Below are 16,217 nucleotides of genomic sequence, written 5' to 3'. Positions count from 1 at the left end.
AATAGTATGCCACCATTAAACTTCTTGAATGCTTAGGCCTGCAGAACTTGGAGGTACAGGACTGTGTGTTCTGCTGTAATCTGATTTCTGAACATGAATACAGGTCATCTTCACTCCATCATCACTGTGAATTGGCTCTTAATGATCAGCACTGTGTCACCATTCTGGGCACATCCACTGCCCAGCCACTGCCTTCTCAGAGTCCTTCCTGTTTCATCTCCAATATTTTGTAGTATCACATCTCTCAGTCATTGTTTCTTCTAGTGGCTTCAGACTTAGGGAAAGTAAATGCCTTACATGAACACAATGCTGAGAAAAACCCTTTTACTAGCTGAACTGTTTGAAGAAATGGATATTAACATTCTGGATTTTCAGGTTACTGCTCACACTGTGTCCACATAAGTCAGATTCCCAGTGCTTCCAGTTCAGCTTGTGGATTGTTAATTCATAAATGTTGTTTTTAATGTGCTGAATGTCTCAGAAAACACATTTTTTTTCCACTTGAATTCATTGCACATTAAAGTAATTTGGACTCCTACAGTGTTCTCACTACAATGTCCTTTACTCAGACTTTTTCTGGACAAAAAGGGAGTTTTTCAATGTTTCAAAATGGTAGTATGGCTTTCAAAAGTTTGAGTTTGTTTCTCAGTGTTATCACCCTGGAAAATAGTTCTGTATTTCTAAAAAGAGCCTGACAAGAAGACATACAAAATCCACAACTTTAGTTTGACTGCATTTGAAAATACCTGCAAAAGTTCAAACCCTTATTATCTATTCCCCATTGGGCTGGGGTAGAAGGGAGTGCAAATAAATCCTGCTGGATTAGTCTATGAATAAGTATTGTATAAACATTCTGTATGGCTCAAGGTTAAAAATTATGCCATTAAGCTATTTTTCTTTTAAGCATTAGTAGATTGAGTTCTGCCAGTAACTCCTTGGAGTCCTGTCAGGTATGCTTTTAATTATCAATATCCTTGTTGTTACAAATACTAAGTCACTAGTAATTATGCAAGAATCTAGAGCCTCTAGGAGACAGAGGTGAGCTCCTTGATGTAGCTTTAAGCAAAATTGAAAGTTACATATTTAGTAAGTTGTGCTTATGATGATTATTCAAGTAAAGGATGGTCTGGAATAAAGATGTGTTTATTGTAAAGGTATTCTGGAAGTCATAGGAAAAAACGCTTATTTTGCCCCAGGCCATTTGGTAGTGTTATACAAAGAGACTAATACTGGCAAGCTAATTGGAAAGTACAAGAGAGGAAAATGGGGTCTGTAACTAAGGAATTGGCTGTAGCAGCCCGAATATTGCTGGGGTTTGCTTTTGTTTTTCTTGATGTGATGAGGCTGTGTAGGAGGACAGAAATATCATTCATCACAATCTCTTGCCCTTCCGTTCAGTTATGAAGGCACTGCTTCTTACCATCTTTTGTCAGACTCTTAGAGAAAGTGTAATTAATTTCCAGGCTAGCTCTTTGCCCCAGGGAAGGAAATTCATTTTGAGGCTGCAACAATCTCTGCTCCTGTTCTGCTGTTCTCAAAGGAAAGGCATTTTCCCATAGTTCAGTTTTCAGCTGAAAAATTACTACATAAAATTTCATTCAGAGTGGAAACTGGCTCTTCCATATTGGTGGATAAAGGTTACGGGTCATGGCCAGTTAATGGGTAGGACAGAGGAGGTTATTTGTGCAGTGATTCAGGAGAGGAATCTGTTCAGTGTCAGTCTCTCCAGGGCTGCTCTGTCACAGCCCAGACATGATGAAGTCTTAATGGCTTGAATGGAATTGCTTCCAGCAAGTCAGTCGATGCAGGAACTCTGATAATCCTTTATCACCAGGAATTGTGCATGGCAGATGTATGTTGAGTAAATCTATTATACGTAAATCTGTAAGAGGTTTTTCTTTAACACTGTTCAGTTATTTTTGTTATCTGAAGTGCACTTCTAGGAGACTTTGACTTCAAGTACCCAGAGATGGTGGGAGATGTGTCTTGTACTGGAGTGCTACAAGGGTACATGTACAGGCCAGTGGAGGATAAATGGTTCTGATTTGGTTCATAATCTTTAGACACAGAAGAGAGATGGCTGGGGTCCAAATCAAAATATGCTGAATGGACACATAATTTCACTTATATTTAAAGGGACTCCATCAGCTTGAATTGTACTGCATTTGAGCTTAGCTAAATCTTCATTGCTCTAAGTTGTGAAACTACTGAAAGCTGAGTTACATATCCTGGCCAAAATTCTATCATTTTGTTGTGTTCCCTGAGGACTTTTTGTATTTGAGTCTGTATTTATGTGCTCCTCTTGAAGCCAGGAGGCTTTCACATGGTGAAAAGATGTAAAAAATTGGTCATGTATAAATCTGTAGCAGGCATGGGTGTCTTCTGTACAGAACAAGGGGAAAAAGATGCATCTAAACATTAATTCCTGGTTTGTGTTAGAATTATCTCTACAGCTTCTAGTAGATGGAAAACAAAGTTCCTACAGAGGGGTGATTGTGAAGAATCATTGTGTAGATATGTTACACACGTGTTAAATTATGCCTTTAAAACAATCTGCTTAATTTAATCTTACATCAAACGTTGTTTTAGCTTAATTTCCATTTTCCAGGGAAAGCAGATGAGTCAGTTTTGTCAGTCCTTAATTAAACTTCCTAGCAGTGTTGTATTTGAACAGTGAGACATTGAAGGAGACTGCTAGCTCTTACCAGGGTTTTTATTTCACTAAAATATTACTAATAAAGAGTTTTGCAAAAAGGCACAGATCCTTTTCATTTTACAAAACCTATCACACTTTTTTTTTTTTTCTTATAATTTGTTTTGGAGTCAGGTGCTGGGCTTTATGTCCTAGATAATCTTGTGGATGGATGTTTTACCTGTAATGATGGCTTCTTCTGCCATCAACTACACATGTTCCACCTTCCCTGTAGGTTTTGAATCGAGTGCATCTGAGCTGAGCCATTCTGCTACAGCTGTGGTCGAATCGCTTCGTGTACCTGGCAGGAGAGCGGGCAGGAGTTGGATTTTCGAGGTTTGGGGTAAAAGACGTTACCTTTCTCTGCTGCACCCCTGTACGCATAGTCCCGAAGGCGCTGGGTACAGCCGCGAGATGGATCTGATGCCACGATCGTGACCTCCTCTCGCCTTCCTGGGGCTCCTGCCTTTAACTTCCGTCCGAAGAAGGAAAACACAACAGCGGCGCATTATCGCCGCCCCCCGGGGGATTCTTCGGCCCTGCCCCCGGCCGAGCTCCGCCGGGAGCAGGCGCTTTTCCCGCACCCGCTGCGGCCTCAAGAGCCGCCGAGGCGGGTGAAAGAGGAGAACCCCGAACTCCCCGCGGGGTCTGCGGGGCTCCGCTCTCCACGTGGGCCCGCCCCGCCCGCCCGCCCGTCCCTCCCCCCCTCGCTCCGTCCCTCCCCCCCTCGCTCCCTCCTCCCCTCCTGGCAGCGCCGGGTGACTAATTTCTGTCATATGACTGTGACACCGAATGGAGCGGGGCGGGCGGAACTAGCCGTGGTGAGGGGACGGCGCTGCGCGGAGCCCAGCGGCTCGGCGGCGGGGGCAGCGGCGGCGCCCCAAGATGCCGCCCACCCTCTTCCAGAAGCTCTTCAACAAGAAGCACGGGCTCATCTCCCCGACCAGGGACGCTCGCGACGACTGTGTCTTCAGGTAACCGGGACGGGGCCGCGCTCCTCCCCTGCCCCAAACTTCTGCGCCGAGCTCCGAGCTCCCTCCGCCGCCCGGAGGACGCGGGGGCTGGCAGACTTCGGCAGCTGCTCAGCGACGTGCCCCGCTCCCCCCAGCCCCGGGGGATCCGTCCCCCGCCCTCCGGGGGAGCGCCGGGGCCGCCCCGGCCGGGCCCCTCCGGCGGGCGCGGGGCGGGAGTCCCCCGGGACCGCCACGTCGGGGCTGCCTCGGTGCCTCCGCTCGGCTGCCTCCGCTGCCGGGGCCGCCGCTCCCAACGCCGGGCCGTGCCTCGCCCCCAGCCCGCGGCTGCCTCCCCTTCCCCGGCGTGTGTGGGGCCCCAGTCCCCGCGGGTCCCTCGGGGGATGGCCGGGGGACGGCGACAGGCGGGCAGGTCCCCAGGGAGCAGCCTCAGGAACGGGGAGAAAACGTGAAGTTTTGGCCAAAAGAGGAGTCGGGCTTTTCGTGAAATTCGTTATGCTCTGACCTCAGTAGCACCGGATCAGCTGAGCGGGGTCAAGCTCAGGAGGGGGAGCAGGGCAGCCCGAGGGGGCGGGTGGGCTCGCACGGCCCGGGCCTGTGGGGGCCAGGGCAGGGAGAGGCTGCGTTCGAGTGCTCTGCGGGGCCTGGGGCTCGCCCGGGGCCTCCGCGGGCTGGTGTGCTTGGAAACAGGTAGTTTCTGTGCTGTTGCACGCGTGAATAATGGTCACGCTCGAAAGAAATGCCGTGTCTGCGTCCTGGCAAAGAGAGAACCTGCAATATTCTTTTAAACTGTAGTTTGCCACCTGGATGCAAATACAATCTGCTTCATTAGAAAGAGTTACGCGCTTCTTGAAGCGCACTTCTAACTGTGTGATGAAGCTCTCCTTCCACCCGCTGCCTTGAAATTTACTGCCTACAAATGATCAGCCCTTGGGCTGCTCTCTAACGGGAGATCTCTGACTGATGGGCTTCATTTTCTGTGGTGGGATACCCCTTTTAACTGCAGTATTTAGCAGTTTAGATGGATAATAGTGTATCTGCAGTTATCTAAGCACAAGGGTTTTCAAAAAATATTGATGGGACTATATGAGTCCTCAAGGAGTCAAGACATGCTCCTGGACCTTACCTGGAGCTCACACAACTTTTGAAGACACTGATCAGAGGTGCTTGCACACCTCTTGATATTCACTGTGGAGGTGAATCCTTTTTTAAATGATCTTCTCTAAGAAACAAAATGTTTTAATGATGTTGATGTCATCTTATTTTCCAAATCATCTTAATACTGGACCAGAGGCCTTGGTGGGGAAGAGAAGGAGTACTAGGACTGCTCTGTATAATTGTCGTGCCTTTTGCCTTGCCTTCATGATGGGTTTGTCTAGAGACTGGTGCTTCATGCAACAGCTGCAGTGCAGACCTGGGGCATAAATGTGGGGATCACACCCGTGTTGAAAGGAGGAGAGTGAGTACTTGGCAAGGTCTTTGCTTCCCTCGTCATCTGTATCATTCTGTGCCAAACTGGGTCTGAAATTTATAGTGCTGTTTTGTTTTGTGATGTGAACTGTCAACTGGTAACTGGTGAATTTGCAGTTGGGGTTTTTTTTGGTGGACCCACAGGTATAATTTGCAGGGAAAGGCTGATGAGGCTCTGGGAAGGGTGGGAGATCCAGCTCTGACTTAGAAGAACCAAGTAGTATTTTTGAAGACTAATACAGATGCTTTCTAGGCATATTGCCTAACAGCTGCTTTCATTTTCCAAATGGGGCTAAGTTTGTAGCTAAAATCACAACTAGTGAGGATTATCAATTCCTGGTGAAACTTTCAGATAATGTACAAAATAGAGACTGTTATTTAGGACAGCTGAGTCTTTGGATGCTGGAAACATGCACTTTAGAGTTTAGGCTGTTGCTGGTTCCAGTGAACTTGAATGCAACAGCCTCATCAATTCCATTGGTGCAAGGTGATGTTTTACGGATTGATAAATTGTATCTGTTTACAGCCTTAATAACAGAGCATTTCCCAAATATTCTGAGCGCTGTTATTTCTGTCTCTCTTCCCTTTGAAAGATTTGGTCTCTTATTGAGGAGACTGTGTAGAACAACCATAAAAATGCATAAATTCTGTAACTATATTTTGTGAATAATATGCACTTGGAGAGAAAAACCCAACTATTCTGGCAATGACATTAGTATAGCAGAACATTTAAGGATGATTTTGCCACTTTTTTTTTTTACTATGAATATATTTTGCATTTTTATGAGGCTTATTGTGAAAATTCATCAGTTCTACTTATCTGACCTTACACTGTTTCAAAAATAAAACACTGCTTTTCAGAAGAAGCATTTTGTTTAGTTGTTGATTTGTTTGTGGTAGTTTTTTTTTTTTTTTTTTTTTTTTGTTTCCTGCCAAGAATCTCTTTCTGTGCTGGGAGTATGTGAGATTTTGTGAGCCTAGGTCTAGCCAGACTGTGTCAAACCCTTCAGGACTAGGTGCTGGAGAAGTTAACAGGTTTAGTAATGGGACCAGTAAGTTAGCAACACTAAAATGGGACCAGTAAGTTAGCAACTGTAAAATATTTGTTGAGGTGCCAGTTTGCCATTTATATATTTTTTTAATATATATATATATGCAGTTTATTTTACAGAAGAAACTTTAGGAAATCACAGCAGATCCACTACTTGTTAGTTTTTTAGCTCTTCCGTTTAATGCAGGGCAATTGGCAGACTTGGCCCTTAGACTGAAATCTCTTGGTACAGCTTGACATTCACATGGTGAGTAAGAATATTCAAATTTTAGTGGTAAAATCTGTTGACAAGAAACACAGAAACACCTGCAAGTATTCTAGGAGGGAAGAGTCAAGCCCTTACATTCCAAGATGTAGAGTACCTGCTGTCTACTGCAAATAATACTCACATGAGTGGATTTTCCCTCAGGGTTACTATTACTATAAATAGAATCTCTTGGCCATATTGTAGCATCTGGCACAGGCTGCTGCTGGTGACAGGAGAGCTCAGCCCAGGCTTGGGCTGTTACAGTTATTAGGAAAATAAAATTTCACGTAAGCAGTTTTCTAGAATTATAGAATCAAAGTATTCCTGCTGTAAAAATACGTAAAGGTGTTCACATGAGCTGTAAGCTGTATGTGTCTGAAATGGAAATACACTTTAAAATAGTAAATAAATGAACCCTGTTCCAGTAAAATAGAAATAATCTTACAAAAACTTCCTTAAATTAAGCAGAAGCAGCCATGCATTTCTGCTGTATATTATATGGGCACACAAAACATTCCACTGGACGTTTACATTAGTGACTGTCACAGATAGTGATTTTCAGCTGCTGTGTCTTTCTTGGCTCTCCAGGGATCCACGTCAGCCCTCTGGAGAAAAGGGAGCTGGTAGGTCACTGAAAACTCAACCAGCTTTTTGTTCTTCAAAATGGGCTCAGTAGATTTAGCCCAAAGCTCAGTAAATTACCAAGAGGGCTGAGGCTTTATATCCTTGTCAAAATGTGTGTAGTGCAGTATTTCCAATGGTAAATACAGCTGCAAGGACTGCAGCAGAGTTTCTGCAGGAGAGTATGTGTGTTGGGATCCTGACTGGACTTGGAGCGCTATTAGTATGTGGCAGGGGGAGAGGGATGATCTTGTAACACTGCACTATGGGACTTGCACATTTTGGGGCTGTATGTAGGAGGGAAACTCAGTGGGGATTTTTTCCATCTTATGTATAAAGTTCAAATACTCATTCCCTTCTGTCTCTAGACATCCTGCCTCCCTAGCTGGAGGATAGAGGGATTATTAATCAGAAGTTCTTTTTACACTACAGCTCAATAAAAGCCTCAGTGTCTTTTTTTAAATTTTAATCTAGGGAGCTCTAAAGAACCATCTCATTCTGAGGGGCATTCCACTGATGTTTGCAAACTCTGTTTTGCTCTTGTTAAAGCAGCTGTTGTAGAGGTACTGCTGTGTGGTGATTGTTCAAGCTTGACAGAACCCCTTCCAGTTTCAAGTTTTACCAGCTGTGGTGGGTATCTTTGGGCACATTCTTCCTTTAGGACTTTGCTTTGGTTATTTACGTATTTTTGAGAATGAGTGCTGTTTTGCAAGCTGGGAGATTCAGGAATAAATAATTTTAAATGTTCTTTATTATGGAGAAAGCCATTTTTTGTCATCCCGGAAATGTGCTTTCTTGGGGTCTTCTAGTAATATGTGCTGCTCCTTTATTTGAGAGGATAGTTTGCCAGGTTCCTGAGATAGGAAAGGCCTCAGGCTGACTGCAGAGTAGTATTTCCTGAAATCTGTCTAGGCAAGCATTCCCTGTCAGCCCAGACTCTTTCTGTTCTCTGTGGCAGTGAGTTTAAGTGGTATCCTGAGATGTTTCCTTTCACATCATTTTTGGCAGCGGCATTCATCAAGGGAATGCAATAAACCTAAAGTTGGAAATGGGTAGCTTGATACAAAGATGCTTCATGAGCCAGTTCCTCTGCAGAGCTATTGTTCTTGCACAGTAAAAATGCTACATGCTTTCTTACAAAGGCATAATTGCTTCTTGAACCAGAGGTTAATTTCTTGAAATAAAGTGCAAAGAGACTTAGAGACATTTATTAATGTGTAGCCAGGGACTACTACAGCTTTTTAAAGTGGAGGCTGGAGTAAGGTGAAGGAGGAACACAAAAGTTGTCTTTATACTGGTATTTCCAGTCAAAAGTTTTACCCACAGAACTTTATTCTCAGGAGCAGGTAGCTTTGTGTACAGCTTGGCTGAGCCCAGGGAAGCAGATCTCTTGCCAAACTGTGTCAGTTCTTGGGAGCAATGCAGCCAGCAAATTCCTGATCCTAATAGCTCTGCATAAGGCTTTTTAAAGCTGTTCCTCAGCAGTGCATCAGGCCAGCCTGACCAAAACCTGTTATTAATGAAGCAGCATGTTTTATGTTTGTTCATTTCTGGCATTCTGCAAGGCTTTTTGTCAATATTTGTAAAACTCCTGGAATTTCACCACCTCAAAATCTATCTTCCAAAAGAGCGTTAGTTGAACCCTATTTTGTAATAGCTCCAGCTTTTATCTTTTTCACTTACCTGATGAGTTTAAAAAGCTTTCGTGCCATAATTTTTAAGACTATTCAAATTCTTAAACATCTAAAATGTTACTGTGCTTTTATTAAGTTCATTTCTGCCTTTTAATGTCCTTTTAAGTTTTGCTTTTTTGTAAAAATCCATCTCTTCTGTAATGTCTGGAAGAGTATGGTTTTGGCTATTTGGTGCTTTCATTAGCTTGAGTGTACCAACTTTTAATAAATACTTCACTTTGATTTATGCACAGTTTTCTCTATGCTATGATGACTTTGGCTTGTGTTTTGAAATATATCGCTGTTTTCTAAAGTACTTCTTTGTGCCAAAATCTGTTTTGCATTTCCTGTCACGTAAGTTTTTATGTACCTTCCAATGCTTAAAGTCAATTTTCGTCTTGGAAACAGAGACATACAAGCTACAAGATTCCACTAAGCACCTCTGGAACTTGGAGATAGTTTTGATAATTTCTTCTGAAAGGGCCACCCTCCAAGCCCTCCTTGCCACCATTCTCTAGGTCTCCCAAGTGCTTCTCCAGGTAGGAATGTGGTGCTCCTAAAACACACAGCATGTCCTTTAAAATTAGGTGCAAGCTTTGAATAAAGCTGCAAGCTGGGTCTGTACAGTGACTGAAGGAGTTGATAATCAGAGGGTTGGCAGTCCATCCAGTGATTATTTACTCATATTATCACCAGATCTGAAGGAATTAACTTGGATTGATATTCCCAGCATGCTAGGTGCATGTGAGTGCAGAGACTGATGAAATAATTTGAAAACTGTTGGGGTGCTTGTGTCTGCCTGGCTTTGTGCCTTGGGAAGTTTTTCCCTGCCCTGGTGGGAACTCTGCCTAGCCCTTGCTTCACCTTGGCTTCTTCCCATCACCTGTGGAACAGGGAACATGAGCAGCGAAGTGAAAAAACCCTCTGCTCATTTTTTCTCTAGTTTTTTAGCAGGAGGTAAAGCTCATTACAAAATGAGCTAACAGGTGAAAGGTCACCCTTGCTGCCTTTCCTGCTGGCATGTCTTGTGGTGGCTGGGAGCTCGTGGTGACTTGAGAATTTGGCATCACGAGGCTGCCCTGCACGTCCTGGCCATCATGAGGTCAGCTCTGTCAGAGCACACTCTGCTTCCTCCCAGCCTGCGGCATCGCTTCTTCCCTATGGGATGGCCTGAGTTGTCTGGGGATAGCTGCAGTCTCCTGCCTCACCGAGCAGCCCTTGGAACAGTCACTTTCTTGGTTTCCCTCCCTGCATTTCAACTCCTTCCTCGAACTTAGAAATCTTTTTGAGGAGAGGTTGGAGTGAGTGAATCATGTACGTATAGATATACTCAAGTGGAAATGCTTCTTTACACTTGGGTTACACTGGCAAGTGTTGTAAGGAGGTGTTTCTACAAACTCTTGGGTTCTGTTTCTTCCCTTTCCTACTGCAGGTAAAATCATGAGGCATGAGGATGTACCAAGAGCATGGGGTGTATGTACCTGATTGTGCACTGTGAGGTCGTCTTCTTTTCTGAAACAATTCCACCACTCGTTTTCAGGTGACTGAGGGTGTGTTTACATGTCTCATGTTACAAACCTTGCTGACTTGGGATGATCAGCTCCTCTGGTTGATTGATAGATTGTCCTTGTGTTTTCAAAGGGCTTTATCCCTTGCTCTGTGTATGCTTTGAGTTAGCGTATGCTCATGGTGACAGCTTGGATGAATCCAAGCTTCTGTTCTGGAATAAACTGGTCCAGTGTGACTTGGAGCCTGAAACTTGTGTTGTAATTTTGGCTGAATGCTGTAGGTGACCACTTCAGCAGTGTGTTTTACGAGTGGAAAGTAAAGCACGTGGTGGTTTCATGCTCAGCGGTTGTGCTGCCTCCCAGTGCTACATCTGGAGCTGAATGTCTGCAGGATCACATGTTTGTGAGTAACGTTAGGAAAAATGCAGAGCTCAGTTGCAGCAGCGAATCCACAGTGTGGTTGTGCTGGGCTTCCAGAATCAGCCAAGAGCAGAATTTGTCTCTGAGGACTTGAAAAATTTTGCGTTTGTGGTGTTAGATAGAGAACCTTAATGTGTAAAATATCCGCTGGAGGAGAAAAGTTATGCCCATTAAAAACAGGAAACAGTTTTAGTAATCAGTAATTGGTTTGCTAGTGCACCGGCTGTTCTGTTCCACCTTACAGTGAGTAGTAGCAGAATTCATATAGGGGAAATATTAATATATGGGAAATATATTTGAGCAAAATACATGTGATTCTCTTGTGCCTAAGGAATGTGACCATAAACACTACATTCAGTCACTAATTTCTAACAGTACCTGCCCAAGTATGTTCTGCTTCATAGACAGGTGAGTGGTTATTATGTAGTCTTTGTATTGAAAAGGATTTATTTATTTTTACAACAATGCATGGTTAACAATGTTGCTTAGTGCTCAACTGAAGCTTTTACTTAATTCTGCACATTTGCGTAAACAATCTTTTTCTTCTCTGAAACTGATAGCTTCTGAAGATACTATTATTCAGAACACAATATGCTGCAGAGAAACTTGTTCAAACATGTGAATTGCGGCACAAAATACTCCATGAACTACATCTAGAGTATTAACAGTGCATGTATGTGAGGTGCATCTGCAAGTAAAATATGCTTGTAATAAAGTTTTTTGTCTTTTCTAATTTCATAGCTCTTATCAAGCAATTAAACCTTTGGACGTAAACAGTTTGGCTGTATGTAAAAACTTTTTATATTTAGCAGTTTTGTCTGATGCTTTTGGGTTGATAATCTGGATATCTTCCAGCTCTTGTATATTATCTGTCTTTGAAACTCTGGCCTTGAAAGAACCCATTTTGTACAGGTGGAGGACTCTGCAGTGCTGCCAGTGTCAGTAACAACAATCCTGGCTGTAGGTACCCCCTGCCCACGTGAACAGGGTTAGCTGTACCCAAGTGTGGGCCTGCAACAGCCCCTGCTGATAGCAGTGAGCTTCAGGCATGAGAATGATCCATCACCGCTGGTCCTGCTCTGTTTCTCCAGGATCGCAACATCCTCAGTAGTCATTTTGGTCTAAAATGAGTAAAATACGTCACAGAAACAATCACATTTCCTTTACTCTGGGTACTGATCATGCCCTGTGCATTAATGGTGTTTCATGCCCCTCCAGATCTGTGTGTGCCTCACTCTCAGCATTTTCAAATGTTTTTTCCCTTGCTCCAGCTAAAATGTCAGCAAAACATAAAATTTGTAATAGTACCAGAAACCTTATACTCTTCAGTTTGTGTGATATAGAGCTGGGAAGAAACGGTAGCCAAATTACAGTTCTCTTCCATCTGTTTTAGTTGATAAATGAAGAAATTTTGAACGCAGTTCAGCCCTGACTTTAGATCCTGGCTATGTGCCTGTTTAAGCCGGAGTAGTATCTTCACCCCAGTTCCTGTGTCATTTTCCACTCAAAGAGAGAGAAGGTAAATGGTTTGAGCATTGCTCAGAGGAGCTGTTGCTTTGCTATATGCCTTCTTATTTTTATTTTAGCCTCAGGAGCTATGGAAATGGTGGCTCAAGGAGTGCAGTACTTGGCCTTGCACTCCCCTTAGTAATTTCTAAACCTTTTGATTGACTTCAGTCGTGTCTGGTGGAGACTGTGAGAACAGAAGTCTGAGTGAGGTGAGTTTCTCTAGTAAAAATGCTGTGGGTGCTGTTGCGTGCCTCCTGCGCTTTGGTACCTGTGAAGCTCTGAGCTGGCTGCACCTCGTCTATTCCTGTTTCAAATGGCCATGTCCATGGGGACAGCCACAGTATGGGCATGTTGGAGGAAGACAGTAGTCATGTGGTTCCATAGTTTGCCCTGCATAGGTTGCAGGGGACAGCCTCAAGAAAGGTCAGTCCTGGACTACTGCGAATACCAGAATATCAAAACCTCTGTCAGCTGAATTATTTTGCTTTCTGATGAGTATTAAAGCACACACTGTCTGCTACATAACCACATTTCTCTTGTTTCATGCATGTCCCAAGTTAAAATCAGGCCTCCAAAGCCTGTGTGCTCAGCACTTAGTTTGCCACGTTTGTGGGTAGTTATGGAAGGCTTCAGTCGGGCAGAAGGTAACACATCACGTGTGAGGAGTTCAGTGGGAAATGAATGAGATTCTTGACGAGTATTTTTGCACTCTCCCCACGCCACCCCCGTGCAGCCTTACCTAGAAAATGTTCTTGCCGTTTGGAGACTTGGCTGAATGGTTTGTTTACTCCTTTTCATGAAACTTGACACCAGAAAATTGTAGCAAAAAACTGTGTTAGTTCAGGTGTTAATGAAGAATGGGTGCAGATGATAAGCTGTGTGGTTGGGTGTGCAGGAAACAGGCGGGAGGGTGTGCTCCTTCTCAGAAGCTTGTTCTAGTTGAATGACGTTATCTGAACATCTGAGAAGCTCTTAGGGACAAAGTCTGCCAGAATTTTCTTGTTCCTACAGGAAAAATAACAGTATTACCCCTTAAGACAGAGTTAAAGAAATGCCTCAAATGTCAGGACAGTGAATTGGCTTACAATGCTGTGTTTCTATTTAAAGGCAGCCCAAACTCTGACATAGAACTTAAATAGTCAGACAGAAAAAGGTGGTTGGTTTTTTCAGTACTTAAATGTTTCAGCTGCTCTGAGTTACTGGAAATTACTCTACTTGCTCAGTAGAAAAGGAAATTGTTCTACTGACAGCATGGAGTACTAAGAAGCTGTGAAAATGAGCATGGTGGTTTCTTAACTGGGTATATTTACTAGTCATATAAGAGATACTAATCATGAACTTTCCAAAACATATAATAAAAATGTATGGAAATAAAAAAAAAGAAAATCAAAGCAGCTTTAAGTTCTTTTGAGGCTATAACAGAATTTTTTCTTTGCATAAAGAAATATTTATCAAACTTTCTTCAGATAAGCTAAAATACCATTTTGTAATAAGACTAATTTATTTTACTTTTAATAGGGCTTTTTTTTCCATACTATCTTGTTGGGGTTTTAGTTTAGTCTTAGGTTTTCCTGTTAAAGGAATTTTCTCCCATATGCATGTTGCTAGGGGACAAATAGCTGTACTTAAGAAAGACAAAAAGGGGAGTGGGGCGGGCCTGGCTACTCTTTTGTCTACACCTGGGTGTGGGGACAGTTCGCTCTGAGCGTCCGGAGAGAGAAGCTGCAGAGAAAGGAGCTGCTGCTGCTTTCTTTTTGGCCGTTCTTTCTTCCTGCTGGAAGCAACGCCGGGACCCCAAAAGCCGCTTTTCCCTGCCCTGCTGGAGACCGAGCTGTGGCTGTCCTGCTCCGCTGCTGCTTCGAGCTTTCGCTACGCTGTAGCCCTGCTCACCCTGCCTGCCTGGGCCTCCGTGGGTTTTTTCCCATCTGGATACATCTCGTCTGCCACCCGGGATTTGCGTTCGTCCCTGCCATTCCAGCCTGCTGTTCCTGAGAGTCCGGGATCGGCTGCCCAGCGGTTTGTGAAGCCTTTGTTCCATCCCTTCCCGGGATCCCAGGGCACCAGAGCCGCGGGTTTCCCGAGCTCGCTCCGGAGCGCCCCCTGCAGCCGCGGGGGAACCATCGCACCTGCCCTGCTCACCGGGAGCCGCCAGCGCCCCTGCCGGCTGCGAGCGGAACTGCACCCGAGGGGAAAGGGCCTGACAGCCGAGAGGGCTGGGACTGGGTTTGTGATTGCTGTTACTGCCATAGTTGTTGTTGTTTTGTTTGACTGGTTATATATATATATATATATATAGTAAAGAACTGTTATTCCTATTTCCCACATCTTCGCCTAAAGGCTCTTGATTTCAAAATATAATAACTTGGAGGGAAAAGGGGTTATATCTGCCACTTCAAGGGGGGCCTCTGCCTTCCTTAGCAGACACCTGTCTTTCAAAACCGAGACAGATCTTGGCGCCCAACGTGGGGCCTGAGGGCATTAAGAGATAGAGGTGAAAAAGGAATAACAGTTCCTCGATAACTTTATTTTGTGTGCTGGATATTGGAACCTTGTTAGGCAGCACTATGTGGTCTAGTTTACCCTGGTTTGGGTGGCATGTAGCCGTGGCTATATTCTTCCCCTTTGCAGCTCCTTACTTGAATATGGGTCCTCTGACTAAGGCTACCATTGCTGTTATCCAGCTTGCGTTATGGGTCGAGAAGGTGAGGAATTCATGGGTTTTTAACTTCCTCCGGAATGTGGGCACATGGATAAACAGCTATCACACACTGAGCACATGTTTTTGGGGTTATGTTAACAATGGTACCTTCTGTGAGGAAATGACACCAGGGGAAGTTTTCTCCCAACCCCTCAACCAGTTCTTTGGGCCCACCCCATCAATTTTCGAAGGGTTTAAATTCCCTCTGAATACTAACCATCTGCTGCTGATAGGCCTACTCTATTTAGCATTCAAGGATAAGTTGAGATTGGCTTGGATATCTACCCGGACACCAGCCCCAGAGACTAGAGATCCTGCCCCAGAACCTGACATGGCCCCAGAGAGTAGAGTTCCTACCCCAGAGCCTGATCCTGCTCCAGAGCCTGACACGGCCCCAGACACTAGAGATCCTACCCCAGAACCTGACACAGCCCCAGACACTAGAGATCCTACCCCAGAACCTGACACGGCCCCAGACACTAGAGATCCTACCCCAGAGCCAGAGCCTGCCACAGCCCCAGACACTAGAGATCCCGCCCCACAGACTGATACTGCCCAACAGTCCACCTCAGAAATGGACTACCCAAACTGGGTGGGGGTACTGGCAAAAGGGATGCAGGAGATGTGCCAAGAGATGGGTCAGGTGCGCCAGGGGATATGCCAGGAGATGGGTCAGGTGCGCCAGGAGATATGCCAGGAGATGGGCCAGGTGCGCAAGGAGATGTGCCAGGAGATGGGCCAGGTGCGCCAGGAGATATGCCAATTGCTAAGGGAATACACCTCCTCAGCTAGTGAAAAACCCTCTCCCTGCCCCAAAGAGGGTGAGTCCGATGGTGCAGCAGTGGAACCCACGGATGTTACAACCGTCCAGGCTTCAGCTGAACCACAAGGACAACCACAGCCAGCAGCAGTCGCCCCTGTGCAAAGGAGGAAGTATAAGACCAAATCAGTACGACCAGTTAATGATGATGGGCAACCAGGGCCCTCACAACCAGCAGGAGAGCCAGAGCCAGAAATCATTACTGAGTCCCTGTCGCACGACAGTCTCCGTGCTATGCGAAACGACATTGTGCGAAGGGGGCGTGAGCCTTATACCACCTGGCTGCTTCGGGTTTGGGACCTTATGGGCAGAAGTGTGCAACTGGATAGTGGTGAGGCAAGGTATCTGGGATCGTTGACCCAGGACCCAGGTGTGGACCAGATATTTGTGAGGGAGCCAGGGCCTCTCTCTCTCTGGGAGCGGCTCTTAATGAGTGTGAGAGAAAGGTTCATTCACAAAGAAAGAATGCAGGAGTATCATCATAGAATGCAGTGGAAGACACTCGAGCAAGGGATCCAACAGCTAAGAGAGGTGGCA

General features: G+C 44.9%; 1 protein-coding gene across 2 annotated transcripts in view; it reads left to right on the top strand.

Moving 5' to 3' along the window:
* The first annotated feature begins 3,482 nt into the window (after positions 1–3,482).
* The window catches only part of FNIP1 (folliculin interacting protein 1), a 72,535-nt gene continuing 59,800 nt past the window's right edge, over positions 3,483–16,217 (top strand). Inside the window, exon 1 of one of the 2 annotated variants that reach the window (XM_048319997.1) lies at positions 3,483–3,666. In XM_048319997.1, the coding sequence (XP_048175954.1) occupies positions 3,578–3,666 (89 nt within the window). In that variant the 5' untranslated portion in view covers positions 3,483–3,577. The remainder of the gene's footprint in view (positions 3,667–16,217) is intronic. The other variant, XM_048320001.1, reaches the window with a different exon arrangement.

This window comes from Corvus hawaiiensis, chromosome 15 (genome assembly GCF_020740725.1).
Source record: "Corvus hawaiiensis isolate bCorHaw1 chromosome 15, bCorHaw1.pri.cur, whole genome shotgun sequence".
NCBI classification, from domain to species: domain Eukaryota; kingdom Metazoa; phylum Chordata; class Aves; order Passeriformes; family Corvidae; genus Corvus; species Corvus hawaiiensis.
This window is presented reverse-complemented; position numbering and strand designations above follow the sequence as displayed.